The 24,871-nt window shown below is 44.1% G+C and overlaps 1 protein-coding gene and 1 long non-coding RNA gene across 2 annotated transcripts; one reads left to right on the forward strand and one right to left on the reverse strand.

The window, feature by feature from the left end:
- Positions 1–2,311: 2,311 nt before the first annotated feature.
- Positions 2,312–3,736, reverse strand: LOC113935757. Its single transcript, XR_003524108.2, has 3 exons — positions 3,530–3,736; positions 3,242–3,432; positions 2,312–3,117 (listed from the first exon to the last, which is right to left on the reverse strand). It is a non-coding gene; the product is annotated as an uncharacterized LOC113935757 (long non-coding RNA).
- A 611-nt stretch (positions 3,737–4,347) lies between these two features.
- On the forward strand, positions 4,348–21,555 carry LOC113935746 (zinc finger protein 543). Its single transcript, XM_027618138.2, has 4 exons — positions 4,348–4,735; positions 7,012–7,138; positions 13,328–13,423; positions 18,721–21,555. Exons 1-4 carry the CDS (start codon positions 4,706–4,708, stop codon positions 20,559–20,561), a joined length of 2,094 nt encoding a protein of 697 aa, XP_027473939.1. The 5' UTR covers positions 4,348–4,705; the 3' UTR covers positions 20,562–21,555.
- Positions 21,556–24,871: the final 3,316 nt, after the last annotated feature.

Raw genomic sequence — 24,871 nt, forward strand, 5'->3', positions numbered from 1 at the left:
ATGTTTCCTGTATGCTCTAAAATGTACCCAGGGGAAAATAAATAAATAAAATGTGCCCAGGAATTGGTTGATCTGGTATGACTCACTAGACTTGTCCCAGCCATGTTACTTAGTACTGCAAAACTGCTTTCATTCTACTCTCCCACTATTTCTCATCTGTTCTAATTTTTCCTATCTCCATAGCACTCCCTCCTTTCAACCTATATGGGTTTTTTTTATTTTTTTAAAGATTTTTATTTATTTATTCATGAGAGACACACACAGAGAGAGAGAGAGAGAGAGAGAGGCAGAGGGAGAAGCAGGCTCCCAAGGAGCAGGGAGCCCGATGCGGGACTCGATCCCAGGATTCTGGGATCATGACCTGAGCCGAAGGCAGACGCCCAACCATCTGAGCCACCCAGGCGCCCTCAACCTATATTGTTTAGGGTTTTCATTGTTCTTGTTTTTAAAGTATTGGTTGTTAGGATCAAAGATCCCCTAGAACAGGAATACATTCTTTTTTGGTATATATGTGTCCCCATTGTTTAATGCAGTGCCTGTCAAAAAAAACTGGCCTTCATTAAATACTGATCAAATAAATATCTATTTTTTTATTTTTTTATTTTTTTTAAGATTTTATTTATTTATTCATGACAGAGACAGAGAGAGAGAGGCAGAGGGAGAAGCAGGCTCCCAAGGAGCAGGGAGCCCAATGCGGGACCTGATCCCAGGACCCCGGGATCATGACCTGAGCCGAAGGCAGACGCCCAACCATCTGAGCCACCCAGGCGCCCTAAATATCTATTTTTTTAAAACATTATGAGTGACAAAAGAGAAGTAGAAGAAGAGTGATATCGGGGTGGAGGACTACTTTAAAACTGAGAGATATGGAGAGACCTCTATGAGGAGGGAATGGTTGACATGAGGAGTCTCATCACCCTGGCCCACCTTGTCTACAATCTAGGTTTGAATGACTCAACACTATATCCTTCACAGAACTTTGCAAAGTGCCTTCCCTCAGCTGCTCCAGGAAATACTTGTAGAGTAAATGTTGAGTGGATTTTACCATAAGGCTACTAAATGCTCCCATTGTTAGGACTGTTGGTTGTTGATCTACTAGTTCCCTGTCTCTGCTCCCAAAAACTAGCATGTGACTCCATGGGGAACTACAGTCCCTGGATGACAGTCATTGTTTGGGATTAGGATATGTTTGCGCTCCTGGTTCCATGAGGAACAAGAGAGATTCTACAAGGAATGGAAGGAAGAGCTGACTGGAGCTGACACCTGTTAGAGGGTGATACCCCCCCCAATTGACAGGAGCTGAACATGAAGCCGATTACAGAATTTCCAGGGTTGTGACCCATTTAACACATTCCTGGCCAGAGAGAATTTGGGAGTTGGTGAGTTTTTCCACCTACAGAGAACTAAAGAGACCATTCATGGGGTTTGAGGAGAGAGTTCCAGAATTATATTGCTTTCAACAAAGTTCTGAGGCAAATTGCTCCACTGCCTGAACCAAAAATATTCAAGCTTCTTGGGTTCCTATGGTGTTTGATATTTTTTCTGCCCCAGGCAAGGTACTCCCAAGTTTGTCTTCCCAGGTTCTCTGCTTCCCCCAAGCAAAATTACTGAGCCAGTGCTCTTGACCTGGGAGTGGGGACAATGGCCCACTTCTCTCAGACACCCCTATTTTGGGAGTTGAAGGATCAGTGGGGTGGGTGGAAAGAAGCTTCAAGTCTTTTCAGCTGCCCTCTCCTACTATGGAAATACTTCCTTTCAGCTGGGGTGAAAATGACAGCGTACCAGTATTCTCAGCAGCATGGTGCCCCAGGTGGAGCCTCCAACCCAGAAGTGGTGATTTGGTGGAAGAAGAAACCTCTGGGACCATACTGGCCAGGAATTTAACCTTAGCAACAAGTAGCTGGGAGCAGGATGAGAAATGCAGACCTTCAGCCCCTCCTGGGAAGGTAACTCTCCCACTGGGAGCTGGGAGTGAGGGATCCTTGTGCTCTCATCTGCATCACCGTATAGTGGATTTTCTATCTCACTAAATCGCGAATGTTGAAGGAGAATGAATGTCTCAGTTCAAATACCACAGACTCATTGTTTTTACAGAATTATAGATCGTCTTGAATAAATATTCATTTGGTGTGTACCCTTAGGAACGTTTCCACAGACATTAAATCTTGTTTGTTTTTGCTTGCTTGTTTTATTTTTTTATTCTTTTTTAACGATTTTATTTATTTATTTGACAGAGAGAGACACGGTGAGAGAGGGAACACAAGCAGAGGGAGTGGGAGAGGGAGAAGCAGGCTTCCCGCCGAGCAGGGAGCCCGATGCGGGGCTCGATCCCAGGACCCTGGGATCATGACCCGAGCCGAAGGCAGACGCCTAACGATTGAGCCACCCAGGTGCCCTTGCTTACTTGTTTTAAAACTTTCTTCACCAGTTTCACTAGGGAATGAGTCCACATAACTACTCATCTTGTCAAGCTAGAAGTCCCTCCTTGTTCTTTTTAAATTTTTTTTATTTTTAAACAATTTTAGATTTAGTGTAAAGTGGCAGATATAGAGTTCCCATGTAACTTCCACCCAGTTTCACCTCATGTTAATATTTTACAGATATATGTTACATTTGTCAAAGCTAAGAAATTAACATTGGTATAATATTGTTTACCTTACAAACGATTTTGATTTTACTACATTTTTCCCCCCAACTAACGTCCTTGTATTGCAGCATCCCATTCCAGGGCATCAAGTTGCATTTAATCATTTTATGTTTAGTTTTCTCTCATCTCTGACAATTGCTCTGTCATATCTTGTTTTTCATGATCCAAACACTTTTGATGAGGATTCATCAGGTATTTTATACAATGTTCCTCAATTTGCAATATCTGATCTTTTTTTTTTTTTTTTTTTATGAGTGAAGTTGGGGGTTTTGGGGAAGGACATCATAGAATAGTTTTGTTGTATTGTACTTGTGGTACCTGGTGTGAACATGACAATTACCAATGCCGCTAGCCTTGATCAGGTGGTAAGGGTGATGTCTGCCAGTTTCCTCTGCTGTCAAGTTACACTTTTTCTCTTTCCATACTTAGTCTCTAAGTCCACCCAAACGAAAGGACTCAAGCTCTACCACCTGAAATAAGAGTATCTGTGTATTACTTGGAATTCTTTAGGGAGATTTCTCTTATCTCCCTCTATGCATTTACATGAGAGCACTATTCTTGTTTTTAAAAAATTGAATAAATACAAGTACTTACAAGAAATATGCGTGTTGTGATTCCCATTTTATACACATGGGGAGAAAAGAAAGGGGAGGTCTAGTCCTTTGTGATGTGTTTAGTAATCGTGACAGGACAGCAGGGTCAAATGCACACGCTGTTTCCATGTTTTTTATAACTGTACGTATGCTCAATTCATCGGAAGCTGCATTTTATTTTCTCACCTTGGCCTAAGAGAGAAAAAACAAACAAACCCAAAGAAGTAACCGATGATGACTTCTAAGAAGTTTTGTAACACATTCTTGAAGGATTGTTAGCATTCCTAACATTATTTTGTTGGTTTCTTGTCTGCAGCTACTTAATGCCGGCTTGGTTCAGGGTTCGCCCCTGTCCATGCCTTTCTCCATCTAGTCTCACCCTCGTGTTGCCTTGAGATGGCAGCATCTGCTAACAATGCCCGAAATTTCCGTATCCACGCACGACCCCTCTGCCGGCGCTCAGACACAGCTGGAAGTGCCCATGCTCCAGACTGGAGTCCCGACCTGCCCCCAGCCTCGCTCGGGTGCGGCCTCCCCAGCTCAGAGGCTCGCACAGCGCTCCTCGGGCTCCCGGGGCCGCCTCCACGCGTCAAGGCCCCGCAGCACGTGGCGCTGGACCAGAGGCGGCCCAAGAGGGGCCGTGCGGTGCGCGTGCGCCGCGTCGCAGCGGGCTTCCTGCGTCCCGGTCTCGGCGGTTACGTCACCGCTCGAGCGTCCGTCTTCGCTCCAGGACGATCGCCAGGAGGAGAGGCGCACGGGGGAGCTCACCAGCCGAGCCGAGAAGCCGGTTACGGGACCTGGCACGTGCCCTGACCCCGGTCGGAGGTCCCCGCTCCCTGAGCCTCGCCCCCGCCCTTTGATCCCACTCTGAAGAAGCGGGTCTGAGGCTGCTCCCTGGACCTCGCGCACTCTTCCGGAGAAGACACGCTTGGAAAGTGTCCCACCGCCGATTGTCGGTAAGGGGAAAACCACATTACCCAGAAGGCTGTGCTCCGCGTGTCTGCGCGGGCGCTGGGCCAATGAGTGTCCAAGACAGGGGCATTTCCTGCGGCCCCTGCCGGCGGGGGCGGAACTTCCGGACCCTATGAGGCGTACGTCATCCGCCTGTGGCGGTTGGGCAGTGGTGCTTTGAGCGGTGGGCAGGGTGCCTTTCCGAGGCCTGAGCGGAGAAGCTGTGGGCCGTAGGTGCCGCCTCCGTATCTTTTTACAAGCCTGACACCCGTCCCTCATCCTCCGTAACGGGGTGTCACGTGAGCGCCCGCTGGGGCGCGGGTCGCTGTCCCCGCAGCCCTGACTCGACGCCCTGGGCCTCGGGCGCGTTTCACACTGGGGAACTCAGGCTCGGAGTGCGACAGTCAGCCAAGGTCACCCCGCTCTGGGCCGCGAACGGGTGGCGGTCGGCTGAATCCTGCAGGCCCCTCGGCCGCTGCCCCTCCGGGTCCTGCTCTGTGCACAGGGTCCTGTGATGGCGGCGGCGTGGATGGAGCCGGTGCGGGTGAGTGACGATGCTCAGCATTGCTTCCTCTGTGCTGCGGAGGGGCTCCCAGGCAGCCTGGAGGCCGAGAATGCCGTTCGATTTCCTTTTCTCCTTGTCGTTTGTTTACGGCAAGTGGCGCTGGCTTGTCACCTTATCCGTAGTCCTACGTCTGTGGCGGGTCCCTGGCAGGTGTTCAGTCAGTGCACGAAGGGTGAAAAGTGCTTACTGCCAAGGGCTTCGGTCACTTCTCAGTCCAGCCCGCTGCCATGACTTGCAGGTGCCTACCCGGTTCTCCCGCCGACCTCCTCCGACCTTGCCGCCTTTCCGGATGCACCAGCCCGACCATGCCGAGTTCTTCATCCGCCCAGCCTCCGTCCTTGCACTGGCCTTTGCCTGGGATACTGCCCCTATGACTTTGCAGGGCCTCTCTCTCACATCCTTGTGGCTTCTGCTCGGATGTCACTCGCTCGGAGAGATGTTTCCTAGCAGTTCAGGCTAAAATGCCCCCTTCCCTCCTTGCCCATCATCTGCGTTTTTGTGTAGGGAACCTGGCAAAATTAGGTAAGTGTTCGTGGTTGGATTTGTCTAGGATGTTGTGGAGCAAAGAGAAAACAGTAACAAAAACCGTGATAGCTGGCTTTCACTGGTTCTTCCTGTGGGCTGACAGGCAGGCATAACGTATCACCTCGTTTAATCCTCAGCTCCTCTGAGTTGAGTTGTGTTATCGCTGTTTTGCACAAGAACACCTTGAGGCTCAGAGATTTAGTGTCCAAAATCACTGCAGCTCCTAAGTAGCAGAAACAGCCAATGTGTTGACCACCACAGCCTGCATTTTTACTCCTTTCTCTACAAAAAGCAGATGGGGATGCCTGAAGGTGACACCCGAAGTCAGCTTTGTAAGCCAAGCAGGCCTTGTGCATGAGGTGGGGATATGGCCTTTTAGCAAGTGGAGGTGTGTGGACAAAAAAAGGTAGATTGGTTGTTTAAGGAGTCCCCAGAGTACCTGTGTGATTTCCATGGTGCCCCTACCCCCTTCTGCTGAGACATACCCTAGGAGGGCCAGACCGTGTGGTCATTTGCTGAATGTTCTTTCATACTCGCAGCCATGACAGACACTGTGGCAAAGGCTGCTGTCATGGCCACAGCCTGCATTGTCCTCGGTAACTTCTGTGTTCTGGGCTTGAAGTATTCTTTCCTCAGGGATACGTGCTACTGAGACTCAGGTGGGGGGGGTTGAACTCCCTCAGAGCTGCCAAAAGGGGTGGAGGGAAAGGCTCAGGTAGGAAAAAGAAACATGGACGCATTGTGGATTCTCCTTAGTAGTCTCTGAGGAACAGAAGGCAGTGGGACCTGATCCAGGCCCTGCCACTTCCCAAGTGGGTGCCACCACCTCAGGTGATCGTCCTGTGAGGTGGGTGATGTTGAGTTCCCTCCTCTGCCCATGTCCACAGAATTATGTTCAGTGGTGGCTGAAATGAGTGTGTGGCAGAGAAATTTATCTGAAATGCTTCCCATCTTCATTAACTCCTTTGCTAATGGAGGAGTGTCAAGATTATGCCATTAGACTCTAGACCAGAGGGACCTCAGTTCAAATGCTGCCTCTGCTCATACCATATGTAAACTGTGGGTGAACTACTAGAGTCCCCTGGACTTCAGGGCCCTGACTGACGCGAACGTGATAATGATACTGACCTCACAGGCTGTGGCCAGTCACCCCAGTGTTTCTTTTACAAAGATTTTTTTCTTTAATTCTCATAACATTACTGCTGAGTGAGAATTACTGTATTGAGGCTGAGAATTTCTCATGAGGCTGAGAAAAATGAAGTGAGGTTCCCAAGTTCACACGGCAGGCAAGTGTTGATTCTAGACTTCAGAGCTGGGGACTTTCATTCACATTAGCAAGACAGAGGTCAGCATGAGTCAGGCATGCAGTGAAGATCAGTGAGTCTTGGCTGCTGTTGCTGTAGTTATTATTGGTACTGTTTTCATTATCTTTGTTACTCTCTCCCATTCCTGTGGCATCTTAAAGCCCTTACCATTCTGTGCCTCACAGTCCACACAGAAAGGTCCTGCCCTCACACCATTCTCCTTTGGCTCCCACATAGGAGGCTCTGTCTCTTATGAGTTGTTGCTGTAATCAGGACAAAACAGCATCTCTGCTTCCTTGAGTCCAGCACAGAGCTCAGCCCTCAGGGGGTATTTGGTCACTCTGCCCCCTTGCCATCGAGAGAGATGGGCTCTGCTTCCCGTCAATAACCCCAAGACCAACACACTGCCTGTGTTTGACTTTTCAGATGCCTGTGACCTTCGAAGATGTGGCCGTGACTTTTACCCAGGAGGAGTGGGGGCAGCTGGACCCGGCCCAGAGGACCCTGTACCAGGAGGTGATGCTGGAGACCTGTGGGCTCCTGGTCTCTCTGGGTAAGGGCTCCCTAACTCTGCAGTGTGGAATAGCTGTCACTTCCTTCACTCTGCTCTTTGGCTCCAGGCCTGGCTGCTTGAGAAGGCGTCTGTAGCCTTCCTGTTCTCCTCCCCACCTCAGTCATATTCTAGACTCCTGTCTTCTTTCCTGCTCTCCCGTGTCTCAAGGAGCGTTAAGTAAGAAACATAGTTTACTTTTTTTTTTTAAGATTTTATTTATTTATTTGACACAGAGAGAGAGACAGCGAGAGCAGGAACACAAGCAGAGGGAGTGGGAGAGGGAGAAGCAGGCTTCCCACTGGGCAGGGAGCCCGATGCAGGGCTCGATCCCAGGACCCTGGGATCATGACTTGCGCCGAAGGCAGACTGAGCCAGCCAGGTGCCTTTTGGTCTAGTTTACTTTTGGTCACAGCCAAAGGAGAAGGGTGTGTTGGGAGGAAATGGGGTTGTCTCACAAAACCTAAAAGCAGGAATTGCAGCTGGGCCCCTTGAGGGACTGATACAGGAACTTAGAGAAACACAATCCCTGGCTTTTGGGACTTTTGTCCTGGCTTCTCTCTGTGGGTCTGCTTGTGTCTCTTTTTTTTCACAATGATTTTTTTCTGCCACAGCTATTTTGCAGCAGGAAGTGGCCACCCAGTCCTTGCTGTGTGAAGCCCCATGGTCCTTGTCTCTACTTCTGTCTGTATGCTGATACTGTTCCTCTTCACTCATTTAATTCTTCTGAGTGACATCCTTGGCAAATAAGGAAAATAGGGCCACTGCAGCGAGTCCCTCATAAAGCTTAATCTGTTCAATTTTTTTTTAATATTTTTAAAAGGTTTTATTTATTTATTTGACAGAGATAGACACAGCAAGAGAGGGAACACAAGCAGGGGGAGTGGGAGAGGGAGAAGCAGGCTTCCCGCCGAGCAGGGAGCCCGATGCAGGGCTCGATCCCAGGACCCTGGGATCATGACCTGAGCTGAAGGCAGACGCTTAACGACTGAGACACCCAGGCACCCCAGTCTGTTCAATTTAAAAGACACATCTTCATTGTGAAAAGCTCTCCTCTGCATTTTTTGGTGGTTTCTTTTGTGAAATGTTGGCCAGAAGAGATGATATTTTCTATTTATGCTGGTGTCTTTTTTTGACCAAATTACTGAGTGCGGTTCCCAGCTTTTTGTTCTTAGTGGTTCATGAAATGGTGTCTAGCATCACCAAGTCTGCCTCTTCTCTGGACCCCCATTTCTTGAGGATTGAATCCTCCTGCGCACATCCCCCTCCCTCTCTCACTGCTTTAGCCTTCTGGGACTCAGGTTTTGTTTGTTTGTTTGTTTTTAAGGATTTTATTTATTTATTTCACAGAGACAGAGATAGTGAGAGCAGGAACACAAGCAGCAGGAGTGGGAGAGGGAGAAGCAGGCTTCCCCCTGAGGAGGGAGCCCGATGTGGGACTTGATCCCAGGACTCTGGGATCATGACCTGAGCCGAAGGCAGACGCTTAACGACTGAGTCACCCAGGCGCCCTGGACTCAGGTTGCTGGCCCCATACAAGAGTGTTTGCTGTTTCCTTTTTACTGTAATGCTTAGGAGACCAGAGTCTTTTGTTTCTCCATATAAACTTAAGAATCAGTTTGTTGGTATCCACAAAATGACTTGCTGGGATTTTGACTGGTATTGCATTGAATCTATAGATCAAATAGGGAAGAACTGACATCTTGACAATATTGAGCCTTCCTATCCATGAACATGAAATATCGTTCCATTTATTTTTTTTATTTTTACTTTGTTTATTGAAGTTGTGTAGCTTCCCTCATACAGATCCTATATATATTTTGTTAGAGTTATACCTAAGTATTTCATTTGGGGAGTACTAATGTAAATGGTAATGTGTTTTTAATTTTAAATTCTACTTGTTAAGTTCTGGTATATACAAAGGCATTTTGTACATTAAGCTTGTATCCTGCAGTCTTGCTATAATTGCTTATTAGTTCCAGAGGTCTTTTGTTGATTCTGTTGGATTTTCCACATAGGTGACCATGTCATCCACAAATAAAGAATTTTATTTCTTCCTTCTCAGTCTGTATACCTTTTTCTTGCCTTATTACATTAGCTGCTGCTTTCAGTATAATGTTGAAAAATGGTTAGAGAGGACATCCTGCCTTGTTCCTTATCTTAGTGGGAAAGCTCCAAGTTTCTCACCTTAAAGTAGGTTGTTAAGTGTAGGTGTTTTTGTAGATGTTCTTTATCAAGCTGAGGAAATTTCCTTCTATTCCTATTTTTCTAAGGTTCTTTTTCTTTTTTTAGTGAATGGGTGTTGGATTTTATCAATGCTTTTCTGCAGCTATCAATATAATTGTGTGATTTTTCTTTAGCCTGTTGATGTGATGGATTGTATTAATTGATTTTTAAATTTTTATCCAGGTTTGGGGCACCTGGGTGGCTCAGTTGTTAAGCGTCTGCCTTCGGCCTGGGTCATGATCCCAGGGTCCTGGGATCGAGCCCCACATCGGGCTCTCTGCTCAGCAGAGAGTCTGCTTTTCCCTCTCCCTCTGCCTGCCGCTCCCCTGCTTGTGCTCTCTCTCTCTGTCAAAAATAAATAAAATTTAAAAATAAATAAATAAATAAATTTTTATCCAGGTTTGTATATCTGGGATAAATCCCACTTGGTAGTGGTATGTAATCTTTTTATACATTGTTGGGTTTGATTAGTTAATATTTCGTGGGGGATTTTTTTACATCTATATTCATGAGAGATACTGTGTATACTTTTCTGTAATATGTTTCATTTTGATATTAGAGTTACAGATTGAGTTAGGAAATACCCCTCTGTTTCTGTCTCTGGAAGAGAATGTAGGGACTTGGTATAATTTCTTCCTTCAGTGTTTGGTAGAAGTCACCAGTTAACCCATCTGGGCCTGGTGCTTTGTTTTTTTGGAAGGTTATTAACTATTGATTCGATTTCCTTAATAGATATAGGCTTATTCAGATTTTTGTTTCTTCTTGTGTGAGTTTTAGCAGATTGTGTCTTTCAAGTAATTGGTTCCTTCATCTCAGTTATCAAATTTGTGAAGATAAAATTGTTAATAGTATTCTGTTAATATTCTTTTAATGTCCATGGGATCTGTAGTGATGTCCTCTGTTATATTTCTGATATTAGTAATTTGTGTCATTTCTCATTTCTTCTTAGTCAGCTTGACTAGAAGCTTATCAATTTTATTGATCCTTTTATTTTTTGTCTTTTTTTAAAATTTTTTATTGTTATGTTAATCACCATATATTACATCATTAGTTTTGGATGTAGTGTTCCATGATTCATTGTTTGTGCATAACACCCAGTGCTCCATGCAGAATGTGCCCTCTTTAATACCCATCACCAGGCTAACCCATCCCCTCACCCCCCTCCCCTCTAGAACCCTCAGTTTGTTTTTCAGAGTCCGTCATCTCTCATGGTTCGTCTCCCCCTCCGATTTCCCCCCCCTTCACTCTTAATTGATATTTTTAGAGAACCAGATTTTGGTTTTGTTTACTTTTTCTAGTTTCTGTTTTCAATTTCATTGATTCCTGCTCTAATTCTTATTTCTTTTGTAGTGTTTATTTTGCATTTAATTTATTCTTCTTCTGGTTGCCTAAGGTGGAAATTTAATTAACTTCAGATCTTTCTTTTAAAAAATATGCATTCTGTGTTATAAATTTCCTGCTAAGCATGCTTTGTTTCATCCCATAAATTTCGCTAGGTTGTATTTTTGGTTTTTTAGTTAGTTTGTTGAAAGTTTATTTATTTATTTATTTTTTAGTAACCTATACATCCAGTGTGGGGCTCGAACTCGTGACCCCAAGATCAAGAGTCACATGTTCTTCCAACTCTCCAAATACAGGTGCCCTGTATTTCTGTTTTCATTTAGTTCAAAATATTTTTTACTTTCTTGAGATTGCGTCTTAGACCAATGTGTTATTTAAAAGTGTGTTGTTCAGGGGCGCCTGGGTGGCTCAGTCATTAAGCGTCTGCTTTCGGCTCAGGTCATGATCCCAGGGTCCTGGGATCAAGCCCCACATCGGTCTCTGCTCAGCAGGAAGCCTCCTTCTCCCTCTCCCACTCCCCCTGCTTATGTTCCCTCTCTTACTGTGTCTCTGTCTGTTAAATAAATAAATAAAATCTTTAAAAAATAAACAAAAATAAAAATAATAAATAAAAGTGTTGTTTAATCTTTACCTATTTAGGGATTTTCCAATTATCTTTCTGTTATTAATTTCTAGTTAATTACTTTATTGTCTGAGAGCAGACATTTTTTGATTTCTGTTCTTTTTAAAATTTGTTAAAGTGTGTTTTATGGCCCAGAATATAATCTATCATGGTAAATGTTCCGTGTGAGTTTGAGAAGAACATATATTCTGTTTTTAGATGAAGTAGTCTGTAGATGTCCATTATATCCAATTAATTGATGGTATTGTTGAGTTCAACTATGTCATTACTAGTTTTCTGCCTGTTGGATCTGTACATTTCTGATAGAGGGGTAGTGTGGTTTCCAGCTTTGATAGTGGATTCATCTATTTCTTCTTGTCATTCTATCAGTTTTTGCCTCATATAGTTTGACATTGTGTTGCCAGACACATAACAGATTAAGGATTTTTATGTCTTCTTTGCAAATTAACCCGTTTATCATTACATAATGCCTTCTTTAGCCCTGGTAACTTTCCTTGCTTTGAAGTCTCCTCTGTCTGAAATAACATGGGTATGCTTGCTTTCTTTTGATTAGTATTAGCATATTTTATTAACATATTAGTATATTTTTCTCCATTCATTTACTTTCAACATGTATGTGTCTTATTTGTATATTTACAGTGGGTTTCTTATAGACAACCTATAGTTGGGTTTTGTTTTGTTTTTGTTTTTAAGATTTATTTATTTATTTATTTATTATTCTTTTTTTTAAGATTTTATTTATTTGACAGAGAGAGCACACAGGCAGGCAGAACATCATGCAGAGGGAGAGGAAGAAGCAGACTCCCTGATGAGCAGGGAGCCCGATGTGGGACTCGATCCCAGGACCCTGGGATCATGACCTGAGCCAAAGGCAGACGCTTAACTGACTGAGCCACCCAGGTGCCCCTATTTATTTATTTTAGAGAGAGAGAAAGCATGAGCGGGATGGGCAGAGGGAGAGAGAATTTCAAGCAGACTCTGCACTGAGCGTGTGGAACCTGACACGGGGCTCAGTCTCACTACCTGAGCTGAAACCAAGAGTCAGATGCCTAACTGACTGCCACCCAGGCACCCCAGGTCTTGTTTTTTGATCCACTCTGACAACCTCTGTCTTATAATTGGAGCATTTAGAAAAACATTGATGTTCCAAGTGATATTGACATAGTGGGATTAATATTTACCATGTTTGTCACTGTTTCCTATTTGTTGTCCTTGTTCCTGTTTTTGTCTTCCAGTCTTTCTGCCTGGAATAAACCTTTCTCTTCACTCAGAGTAGCCAGCCTTCCTCAGACTATCGATACTCAGGGATGCCATTTTTGAAATGATGGAAACCAGGGTTTTTTAACCTACCAGGTGGGGTGCCATCACCTGGGGAGTGTTTAAAATCTGATGCCTAGGGCGCCTGGGTGGCTCAGATGGTTAAACGTCAGCCTTCTGCTCAGGTCATGATCCCAGAGTCCTGGGATCGAGTCCCGCATCGGGCTCCCTGCTCCTTGGGAGCCTGCTTCTCCCTCTGCCTCTCTCTCTCTCTCTCTCTCTCTGTGTGTCTCATGAATAAATAAATAAAAATCTTTAAATAAAAAAAAAGAAAGAAAAATCTTTTAAAATCTGATGCCTAGGCTTCACCCCAGAGATTTTATGTAAATTAGTCTGTGGTGGCATTCAGACTCACCAGGTATGGCTGATGCACAGGGAGGTAGAGGCGCCTAACTGGATTCATGAGAAAGCACATTCCGGAGATAGGTCTGAACAATGTTGGGATTCTACATGATGGAGGTCAAAGGGAATTGGTGCTGTCTCTGGAGCCAACCCTAATGTTTACGGTCTTTGGGGCCCAATAATGATGTTTTATGCATTGGTTTCCAGGTCATATCATTTTGTTTGCATGGATGGGAGCAGCTTCATTCTGAGACCTTCTCCAAATTCTGAAGTCCCAGTCTAGATTGAGAGGTTTCTTTCTTCTCGCCACAATTTCCACATCCTTTTCCTTTCTCCTTGAACAGGCTGTCCTTTGCCCAAACCAGAGCTGTTCTACCCATTGGATCACAGCCCAGAGTTACAGACATTGAAGAGAGGCCTCTCCCCTAACTCCTGCCCAGGTAGGTGCCAACAGCGGGCCGGGTCAGGGTCATGGCAGCTTACAGACAGCACAGCGATTACTGCCACTGGAATTTGTGGAAGTTTTATTATTGTGGCCTCTCTAGAGGCTTAGGACCCATGGAGCCTTTTAACCTGTGGTCCTTCTGCCCACCCCCTCCAGCCCTATCACAATCTCCAGCGCTCCTGTGGAGGTGTGGGACCTATTAATAATAAGTTCAGGCTCTCAGTTCCAGCTGCTTGGGCTTAAAAACTAGCTGGGACCCACAACAGCCTTGTGGCCCTGGGGAAGGTGCATGATCTCACTGTGCCTTTATATATAAGTTTAGCCAATGTAAATCTAAGTACTCTAACAGGCATATTCCAGAATCTTGGTGGCTCAGCATATGAAAAGTACTTTTCTCACCCAAGGACAATGTGGGTCAGTGTGGAGCTGTGTACCACTCAGTTATTCGGGGACCCAGGTACCTCCTATCAACATGAGACTTGCACATTGTCCTGGTGTCTTCCAGCTGGCAGAGGGGAAACGGGAGAAGAAAGGAAGGTGTCATACCCACTTCCACATACATTATTTCTCCTCACATTCCACTGACAAGGCATCTGGCCACACTTAGGCACCTGGGCCTGGGAAATGAGGCTGAGCTGTGTGTCCAAGGAGAGGAACAAATGGTTCGGTGAGTGTAGTCTGCAACACTCAGTTTGCTCCCAGGTCATTGAGTTGTTTGAGGATGTACCAGATTGTGTATGAAACTGGCTGACACTGGCCCTGACCCATAGTGAGTGAATGGCTCAGCAAAAGTAAGCTGTTAGTCTTATTCAGATCATATTAGTCCTGATGAATAATGATAGTATCTCACATTTCCTTCTGCACTGCAAGGAAACAAGCTGTACTCTGCATCCCACCCTTCCTCACCTTCTCCATCCATCCAGTCTCCAGGTGCCAGTCAGACACTCAGAAGCACTCCCTTGCTCCATATCTTCGCACCCCTCCTGTTTGCTTAACCTTCAAGGTAACATTTTGCCTTCTGTTCCCCAAATCTGGGTTGCTGAGGCCCTGGGGATGTCAGGTATGGTGACTGGTGCCACTGCAGAGCCATGCTCTCTCCCCTCTGGTGGTCCCTTGGGCTTTCATCCCAGGTATGTGTCTCTTCGGCCCCTCGGAGTGTGTTCCAAATCTTCATCCTTGTCACTGGTCTCACGTCTGTGGAAAAGTGGAAAAGACACTTCTCACTCAACATGCCTAAGAGGGAGCTCATGATTTTGCCTGCTCTTCCCACCTCCCATGCATGTTAGGCCAGATGCAGCTTCAGATAACTCCTCAACACCTCCGTCTCTACTAACCCCTACATTCAGACATCCTCTCCATTTCACATGAACGTCTTCACCACCTCCCCTCCTCCCTGAGACCCATCCCTACACTCCTGAGTCCATGTTTTCAACTTTTGCCTGGGTGATAGCTGGTCTCCCCACATCTGTGTCCCTCTGATCTGCCCTGTCTCCCGTACTGGCTCCCCCAGCCACTGAGAGCTTGTTCCCGACCTTCACCACATCCCCCAGCCATGGATGTCTTAGCATATTTTCATGTCAGAAATAATCTGTGTTCTTGTGTTGCTTGATCACCAACCATTACACACTGATCTGAATCTCTCATATGTGTGGTCTCCCTTCTCACCTCCCCCCAGAGGAGGCCTTGCCCCTGACCGTGGCAAATTCTCACACTAGAGGCCAGATCACACCTTTTCAGGGAGCTGGCTTCTTGCTTCACTGCTTTTCTGCCTTTTCTGTAACTTTACCCATTCTCTGTTCAACATAAAAATATGCTTGGTTGCATCATACTAGGGGAAAGTCAATGAAAAAGTCATGGCTCTCCAGTGTCTTCACACTGGTATCAACTGCTTTCCCTGTATAACCCATTTCCTAGGAAAAATTGTCTCATTCTTTTTTTTTTTTTTTAAGATTTTATTTGTTTATTTGAGAGAGAGAAAGAGAGAGCATGAGCAGGGGGAAAGGGAGAAGCAGACTCCCCACTGAGCAGGGAGCCCAATGCAGGGCCCGATCCCGGGACTCCAGGATCATGACCTAAGCCGAAAGCAGACGCTTAACCAACCGAGCCACCCACGTGCCCCAAGTTGTCTCATTCTTGCAAGAGATGTGTATACTTGTGTTCCATTCTCCCATCTACTATTATTTTCTTCCACTTTTTTCTTAATTTTAATTTTATTTATTTTTTAAAAAGATTTTATTTATTTGTCAGAGAGAAAGAGAGCACAAGCAGGGGCAGCAGCAGGCAGAGGGCGAAGCAGGCTCCCAGCCGAGCAAGGAGCCCAATGCAGAACTCAATCCCAGGACCCTGAGATCATGACCTGAGTCAAAGGCAGACGCTTAACTGACTGAGCCACCCAGGTGTCCCTTCTTGCACTGTTTGAATGAGTTGTAACTCGTATGCTCTGTTGTGCAAAAATCTTAAGAGGTCAGCTTGATGAATCTTTGTGAACATAAAAACCTGTATAACCATCACCTATGTTAATATTTAATATATACCATGGTGCCCCCTTATCTGTGGTTTTGCTTTCCATGGTTTTAGTTACCCGTGGTCAATTATGGTCCAGAAGCAGATGATCGTCCTTCTGATGTATCATTAGAAGGTCACCAGTAGCCTAATACTATGTCACATGCCTGTGTCATTCTCCTCATTTCATCTCATCTTGTAGGCATTTTGTCATCTCACAGCATCACAAGAAGAAGGGTGAGTGCTGTATAATAAAATATCAGAGAGACCATGTTTGTGTAACTTTTATTACAGCGTTTGTTATACTTGTTCTATTTTATTATTAGTTACTTCTGTTAATCTCTTATATACCAGATTTATAAATTAAACTTTAGTATAGGTTTGTATATATAAAAAACAGAGTATACATAGGGTTGGTACTAGCCACAATTTCAGGGGCCCACTGGGGGTCTTGGAACAAATCCCTCACAGATAAAGGGGACTACTGTACAATATTTCCAGCACCTCGTCAGGGTCTCATGCCCTCAGAAGCACCTTCTGCTAGGTAATCCCTATTGAGACCATTAGCATGAATTTGTTTTGACTATGGAACCCCACCACGTGCTGTGTGTGTATTTGTCTCCTTTTGACCATCGTTATGTCTGTGAGATTCTTTTCATGTGGTTGCATATAGTTGGAGTTCGTTCACTCTCAATCTAGCGTAATATCTCATTGTGTGAAAAACTGCCACTCATTTATCCATTCCCCTCTTGGCAGGCATTCCTGTTGTTTTCAAGTTAATGCTGCTGAGAATATTCTTGTTATGTGTTTCGGTGCAGATAAGCACTGATTTCTGTTAGGAACAGATTCTGGTATGTTTCTAGGTCAGGTTGGCTTTATTGGAAAAATGCCAAGCAGTTCTGAAGAAGGCTGCACCCTTTCACATTCCCACCATTCACATGTGAAAGTGGTAACATCATTCTCTCTGTGCTTTGAGGCCCTGTGGGGGGGTTTGTCTGTACCACAGCACTGAAAATATTCCTTACACAGTCACTGCTTCGCTCCTAATTTTCAAATACAGCAGCAACCATAATGGTAATGGGTGATGGCCCACAATTTCCCAAATGATCCTCCAGTGGCTGGCACTGTGCTGACCACTTTATAGGCATTTTCTCATTTAACGTTCAGGACAGTCAGTGAGGCAGAAACAGAGTCCCTCAGTTTTTCACGTGAGGAAATTGAGATGGGAACAGCTAAGTAATTTGTATAGTATAAACTCACTTGGTACGGGCAGAATTTGTGCCAAGTGTTCTGGCTCCAGAGCCAACTCTCTTAACCTCCAGCTATGTGAATTCATAATGCAGCAGACTTTTCAGATTGTATCGTGAGCATCTGATCCTCTTGGAGTCTCTGCCGCTAATCTCCCAGGACCTTCCTTGTCTTACTCTGGTGACTTTAATGTTGGCTTATCAGGCATCTCATGGACCATTCTTTTTACTCTTCAATACTCTTCAATGTTAATCCACACATTCTGACACTGCCAATTTATATGCTTCCTAATTAGGCCCCAGATGTATATTATTTGACTAACCCATAATAAAAAATTAGAGCTGACATGTAGGTATGGCCTCATACTGAACATGATCCACATAGTAAATGTGGTAAATGCAGGATTTCAGTTCATCCTCAGAGTCCTACAGGACAGTCTCTATTTCTAGCTTTATTTTTTATAAGACAAAATGAGGACTTATGAAATTTGAGTGCCTTGCCAGGTGCCACGGAGCTAATACTAAGTTCTTGTGGGACTTGGGTCTAGGGTTTCTGTGGTCAGAGACCATGATCTTAACCGTAATACTGCTGTGACCTCTAACTTTTGTTTAGTGGACCTCAGGTACAGATTTCGATAATTCATAAACCTTGGTTTATGACACATTGTCATCACTGATTCACGAATGACCTTGATTAATTGATGTGTCAACTAAGTTACTTGCTCATTCATTTCTTTTTTGAAAATAATACACTTAACATCACTGACTTCAAGAATGAGGACATTACTTATACCAACTGCCTAGTCAGTCTGGACTGCTGTAACAAGAATGCCACAGAATGGAGGATTAAACAACAAATGTTGATTTCCCACAGTTCTGGAGGCCGGATGTTTAGGATCCAGGGGCTGGCAGATCTGGGTGTCTGGTGAGGGCCCTCTTCCTGGTTTGCAGATAGGAGTCTCCTCTCCTCACATGGCCCTGAGAAGATGCAAACGCTTTTGTTTCTTCTTGTGTGGACACCAATCCCATGACGGGCTGCACTCTTACCAGCCTCATCGTCTGGTGCACTGAAGGTTCCCTGAATCTTGAAAGACTCTACCTTTGTTCATTCCATCAACTAAGGCTGAAATGGCTTTCCTGTTTTCTCTGTATGGCAATTTCTTGCATTCCCTGCCTAGGAACCCTCCCTTACCTCTTAACGGCTGCTGTGGAGGCTGCATCAGGTGGCCCTTCTCTGGCCTCTTATAGCACCTGGAGGCATTCTAGCTTTGAGCAAACCCAGCAATGCAGTGTCATTACTCTGTGTACTTGTCCCTAGTTGCCAGACACTCTGTCCCCCATCTGTTCTCTCCCTCTGGGTTTCCCCTCAAAGGTTTCAAGAATTCAAGGTCCAAAAAGAAATTGCAAACTGGATTTCAGAGATTTGAAAACATGGCAGGCACAGAGCCACTATTTTCATCTTCTTATTCCCACTGAAATGGCGATTTTGTTTTTCTGTGTTGCCATCTCTAATAAGCCCTTCTGTATATTGTATTCCCTTCAGGTGACAGTACAAAACCCGGGACCACAGAGCTTTCCCTTTCTCACCTTGCCTTATCTGAGGAAGTCTCACCACAGGAACAACTGACTCAGCAAGCTCTGGGGGACTCCCAGCTGGAGCAAGGCAAAAATCAGGATAGGCCATCAGAAATGCTGGAAAGCCAGTTGAAACCAGGGATAAACCCCCAAATGGAGAAGCTCCCTGGGAACATGAAGCCTGAACATGATGGTTTAGGGACAGGTGATGGTGTACACTCAAGGACTGTACGGGAGCTGATCCCTCCAGGACGTGTTCTCCACAAATATGACTCACAGGGCCTACTGAAAGATCCCTTGATTCATAAAGGGAAACATCCCCATCAGCGTGAGGAATGCGGGAAAGTGTTTACCAAGAATTGCTTTCTTGTGCGACATGAGCAGATTCACTCTGGAGCAAAGCCCTATGAATGCACTGAGTGTGGGAAAACTTTTAGCAAGAGCACACACCTCCTCCAGCACCACATGATCCACACAGGGGAGCGACCCTATGAGTGCATGGAATGTGGGAAGGCCTTCAACCGCAGGTCACACCTCACAAGACACCAGCGGATTCACACTGGAGAGAAGCCTTATAAGTGCAGTGAATGTGGAAAGGCCTTTACCCACCGCTCCAATTTAGTCTTGCATAACAGAAGCCACACTGGAGAAAAACCCTTTGTGTGCAAAGAATGTGGGAAAGCCTTCCGTGATAGGACTGGTTTCCTTCGACACTACATCATCCACACGGGAGAGAAGCCCTTTGAGTGCATAGAGTGTGGGAAGGCCTTCAACCGCAGGTCCCACCTCACGTGGCACCAGCAGATTCACACTGGAGTGAGACCCTTTGAATGCAGTGAATGTGGGAAAGCCTTTTGCGACAGCACGGACCTCATTCAGCACTATGTCATCCACACAGGAGAGAAGCCATACAAGTGCCTCGAGTGTGGGAAGGCCTTCTACCGCCGGTCACACCTCAAGCAGCACCAGCGGAGTCACACTGGGGAGAAGCCCTATGTGTGCAGTGAGTGTGGAAAGGCCTTCACCCACTGCTCTACTTTCATCTTGCACAAAAGGGCCCACACTGGAGAAAAACCCTATGAATGCAAAGAATGTGGGAAAGCCTTTAGCAATCGATCAGACCTCATCCGACACTTCAGCATCCACACTGAGGAGAAGCCCTATGAGTGCACAGAGTGTGGGAAGGCCTTCAATCGCCGGTCATACCTCACAAGGCACCAGCGGATTCACAGTGGAGAGAAGCCCTATGAATGCATGGAGTGCGGCAAAGCCTTTTGCCAGAGGGCAAACCTCATTCGACATGCCATTATCCACACTGGGGAGAAGCCCTTCGAGTGCAGTGAGTGCGGAAAGGCCTTCACCTACTGTTACACTTTCATCTTGCATAAAAGGGCTCACATTGGAGAAAAACCTTTTGAGTGCAAAGAATGTGGGAAAGCCTTTAGCACTAGGAAAGACCTCATTCGACACATCAGCATCCACGCTGGAGAGAAGCCCTATGAGTGCATGGAGTGTGGGAAGGCCTTCAACCGCCGTTCAGGGCTCACAAGGCACCAGCGGATTCACAGTGGAGAGAAGCCCTATGAATGCAGGGAGTGTGGGAAATCCTTTTGCTGGAGCACAAGCCTTATCCGACACTCCGTTATCCACACTGGAGAGAAGCCCTATGAGTGCAGTGAGTGTGGAAAAGCCTTCAGTCGCAGCTCATCCCTCACTCAGCATCAGAGGATTCATAATGGGAGAAACCCTGTCAGTGTAACAGAATTGGGAAGACCCTTCACAAATGAGCAGCCATCAGTCACCCTCTAAGAGCTCCTATGGGGGAAAGATTTCTTGAATGTAACCACTGAGGAAACATCTTACTCAGAATCTGATCATTCACACCAAAGAGAAACCCTTCAGTTTCCTTACCTATGAGAAACCCTTTTGTTGCAGGATATCATTTGTCATCTAAGGAGTCACACTGGAAATTTACCCAGTCTAGAGCCTTATTCTACATCTGAGAATTCATCCAGGAGTGTGATCCAGTTATTCTCATGAATTTAGCATAACCATCAGCCACATCTTTCTCCTCAGTTTACACTGAAAAATTATCTCAGGGATATTTAAACAAAGGAAGAGAAGACATAAAAGAGAAATTCAAGCATGGTTTCTTTCAGACTTCTGTGACCAGCCTAGGGTAGTTTGTTCCTTATCTTATTTGGGGAAGGGGGAGTGTTGTTTCAGAGATGAGAGAGCCTTGTCCCCTTTATCTTGTGTATACTTCCACTGCTGTCCATTATCAGGACAGTTGGACATTTAGGGTGTGTCTGAAAACATTTATTGAAAGCCTTTGTTCTACAGCTTCGTCTCTACCCTTGAGTAGCATAAGCCTTAATGAGAAATATGAAGGCTTGAGTTATGAAATACTGTTAAATTTCAGGAGGTAAAGATGTATGTATAAATGGGCCCACTGTACCACACTCAAGATTTTGATTTAAACAAAAACAAAACAATGTTTTTTCATGTGTCTTTAACAACCCACTACTTATACTTGCTCTTGATCTACTTGTTTATTGGTTTTTTTGTGTGAGGACAGCGGTGTAGCTATGTGACCTTCCCAGATGAATCTGAATTCTTCCCTCTGATTGTGGTTCCTAAGCTTCTCCCATCCTCCATAGACTTCTCCCAAGTCCACATCAGTTGTTTTCTAGGGGTTGAATTAGAGCCAAAACAAAATCAAATACATAGCTAAATTAGCTTAAGAAAAAATAAACTCAGGGGCACCTGGGTAGCTCAGTTGGTTAAGCGGCTACCTTCGGCTCAGGTCATGATCCTGGAGTCCCGGGATCGAGTCCCACATCGGGCTCCCTGCTCAGTGGGGAGTCTGCTTCTCCCTCTGACCCTCCCCCCTCTCATGCTCTCTGTCATTCTCTCTCTCTCAAATAAATAAATAAAATCTTTAAAAAAAGAAAAAATTAACTCACAAAAGCACAGAGAAGAAATCTCATTTTTAATCTTACAAAAGATCGTGTGAAGATTCGCCATTGAGGAGATTGACTAGAATTTTAACAGATGAAATTGATATGTGCACATGCAGGTATCTCTGAGTTTCACAGTCTTGTTACCATGACCTTAATCCTGGTATAATAAGTAATGTGTAGTACCTTTTATCAGGGTCTTTTGGAATTCCTTCTTTGGTTTTTTTGTTTGTTTTTGATTTTTTTTTTTTGAGCTACGCATAATAGTATTACCTCACACTAAGAAATATGCTGTGAAGAAATGTAAAAATAATCATGCATTCATGTTAACCCTCCTCAGGGCCTTTTAAATCACCACATGTGTACTTTTATATTGCCATTGTAGGCCAAGCCATTTCTGTTATATTGATTCATGGCATTATTATGAAGGAACCTCTTAATCTTTTTCATGTCATGTGTAAGAAGTCTTAAGCAAGCTTTCAGTCCTGAGTATTTTCTCTTAAAAGTTTTATAGTTTTACCCTTTACGTTTAAATCTCATCCATGTTGAGTTCATTTTTGCATTACCATGTGAGGTTGAGTTTCTTTCTTGTATTTTTGCCTAAGGATATTCAGTTGACCAGCACCATTAGTTGAAAACTAGACTACAGTATTATGCCTCCATTGAATTATGTTTACTCCTTAGTCAGAAATCAGTTAGGCATGTTTATGGTGGTTTATTTCTGAGTTCTCTATATTATCCCATTGATTTGTATGTCTAAACCTGTGCCAGTACCACACTATCATGATTACTGTAGCTTTCAGAAATCTTAAAATTGGGTAAAGTGATTACTCACCCTAAATTTTAAAAATTAATTTAGCTTTCCATATTAATTTTTCCCCTTGGCTTTCTATATACACTTTATTGTGTTTTTCTGTATTTATAAAACATCTTGCTGGGATTTTGATAAACATTATATTAGTATATGGATCATTTTGGTGAGATTTGGCATCTATTATATTGACTCTTTCAGTCCATGAATGTGGTGTCTCTTCATTTATTTAGATCCTTTTTTATTTCGTTAGTGTTTTATAATTTTCCATTTGTAGACTCTGATCATATTTTGTTAGATTTTTATCTAGGCACTTTTTGGGGGGAGTCATTATATGTCATATTGAGTTTTTAATTTCAGTTTGCACATGATCATTACTGTTACAGAGAAATACGATTAGTTTTGATATGTTGACCTTGTCTCCTGCAACCTTGCAGAATTCACTTTTCTAGATTTTTTTTTTGTGGATTCCTGAGGATTTTCTTCATAAAAAATAATGTTATCAGCAAATAGCAAACATCTTTTGTCTTCTTCCTAATCTGTATCTCTTTCATTCCCCTTTCCTATTTTTATTGTACTATAGCTAGAACTTGGAGTGCAATGTTGAATAGAAGTGGTGAAAGAAGACATACTTGCTTTGTTCATAATGTTAAGCAGAAAGCATTCAGTGTTGACCATTAAATATGATGATAGCTGTGGGGTTTTTGTTTTACCTTTTTTTTTTATTTTTAACTCCAATGTAGTTAACACACAACATTATATTAGTTTCAGGTGTACAATATAGTGACTCAGCAGTTCCATATATTACTCATTCCTCATCAAGATAAGTGTAGCGTTGGGGCTCCTGGGTGGCTCAATTAGGTGACTGCCTGCGGGTCGGGTCATGTTCCCAAGGTCCTGGGATCAAGCCCTGCATCGGGCTCCCTACTCAGCGGGGAGCCTGCTTCTCTCCCACTCCCCCTGCTTGTGCTCTGTCAAATAAATAAATAAAATCTTTAAAAAAATAAAAACAGGTAAGTGTAGTCTTAATTCCTTTCACCTAATTCACCCATTCCCCCAATCACCTCCCCTCTGATAACCATCTGTTTGTTCTCTATAGTTAAGGGTCTGTTTTTGGGTTTATCTCTATATATATAGATGTTATTTATCTAGTTTGGAAAATCACCCTCTTAATTTGCTAAGAGTTTTCATTACGAATGGGTACTGAATTTTGCCAAATGCTTTTTCTTCTTTGGTTGATGTGATCATGTGATTTATCTTCTGTAGTCTGTTGATATTATGGATTCCTTTGACTGGATTTGGATGCTGAACTGGCCTTGTCTCCCTGAAGGAAACTGCACCAGGTCATGGAATATTATTAATAGCATTCTATTTGCTAGTATTTTGCTGAGGAGTTTTGTGTCTAAAGTCATGAGCATATTGGTGTATAGTTTAATTTTTTTGTACTGGTATTGGTGTCTGAGCACTACTTGCTTCCCAAAATGAACTGGGAAGTGTTCTTCTTTTCTTTCTTCCTTTCTTTTCCTCTTTTCCCCCTTCCCCCTGAATGAGATTTTTGTAGAATTGGTGTTATTTCTTATTTGAATATTTGGTAGAATTCTCCAGTGAAATCATTGGGACACTTGTTGTTTTAAAAATTTTATCTATTTATTTGACAGAGAGAGAGATAGCGAGAGCAGGAACACAAGCAGGGGGAGTGGGAGAGGGAGAAGCAGGCCTCCCGCTGAGCAGGGAGCCCGATGCAGGGCTGGATCCCAGGATCCTGGGATCATGACTGGAGCCGAAGGCAGATGCTTAAAGACTGAGCCACCCAGGCGCCCCTTTCTTTGGGATACTTTTAATCACATATTGATTCAACTTAATTGGTATAGGACTGTTCAGAGTATTTTATATTGGGTGGGTTTTGATAGAATGCCCTTCTGGAGAAGTTGTTCCATTTCATCTAAGTCTTCTAATTAAATTGTGGAATTGTTTGAAGCATCCCTTTATTATTCTTTTCATGATAGGAAGATCTGTGTTTATATTTCCTGTTTTATTCCTGATATTGGAAATGCATATCTACTCTTTATTAATCTTCTTAGATTTTTATCAATTTTATTGACTATTTCAAAGAACTAGCTTTTTTTCTTTTTAAGATTTTATTTATTTATTTGACAGAGAGGGAACACAAGCAGGGGAGTGGGAGAGGGAGAAGCAGGCTTCCTGCTGAGCAGGGAGCCCAATGTGGGGCTCAATCCCAGGACCCTGGGATCATGACCTGAGCCAAAGGCAGACACTTAACGACTGAGCCACCCAGGCACCCCGAACTAGCTTTTTATATCATTGATTTTCTCTATTTCTATTCTCAG

Source organism: Zalophus californianus, chromosome 17 (assembly GCF_009762305.2).
Source record: "Zalophus californianus isolate mZalCal1 chromosome 17, mZalCal1.pri.v2, whole genome shotgun sequence".
Classification (NCBI taxonomy): Eukaryota; Metazoa; Chordata; class Mammalia; order Carnivora; family Otariidae; genus Zalophus; species Zalophus californianus.

What these genes read in the sequence shown, in the direction of transcription:
- LOC113935746 (XM_027618138.2), top strand. Translation starts at nt 4,706, where the DNA reads ATGGCGGCGGCGTGGATGGAGCCGGTGCGG. An exon ending in CGTGGATGGAGCCGGTGCGG is followed by an intron (nt 4,736 to 7,011) that starts GTGAGTGACGAT and finishes TTGACTTTTCAG; the next exon opens with ATGCCTGTGACCTTCGAAGA. An exon ending in TGGGCTCCTGGTCTCTCTGG is followed by an intron (nt 7,139 to 13,327) that starts GTAAGGGCTCCC and finishes CTCCTTGAACAG; the next exon opens with GCTGTCCTTTGCCCAAACCA.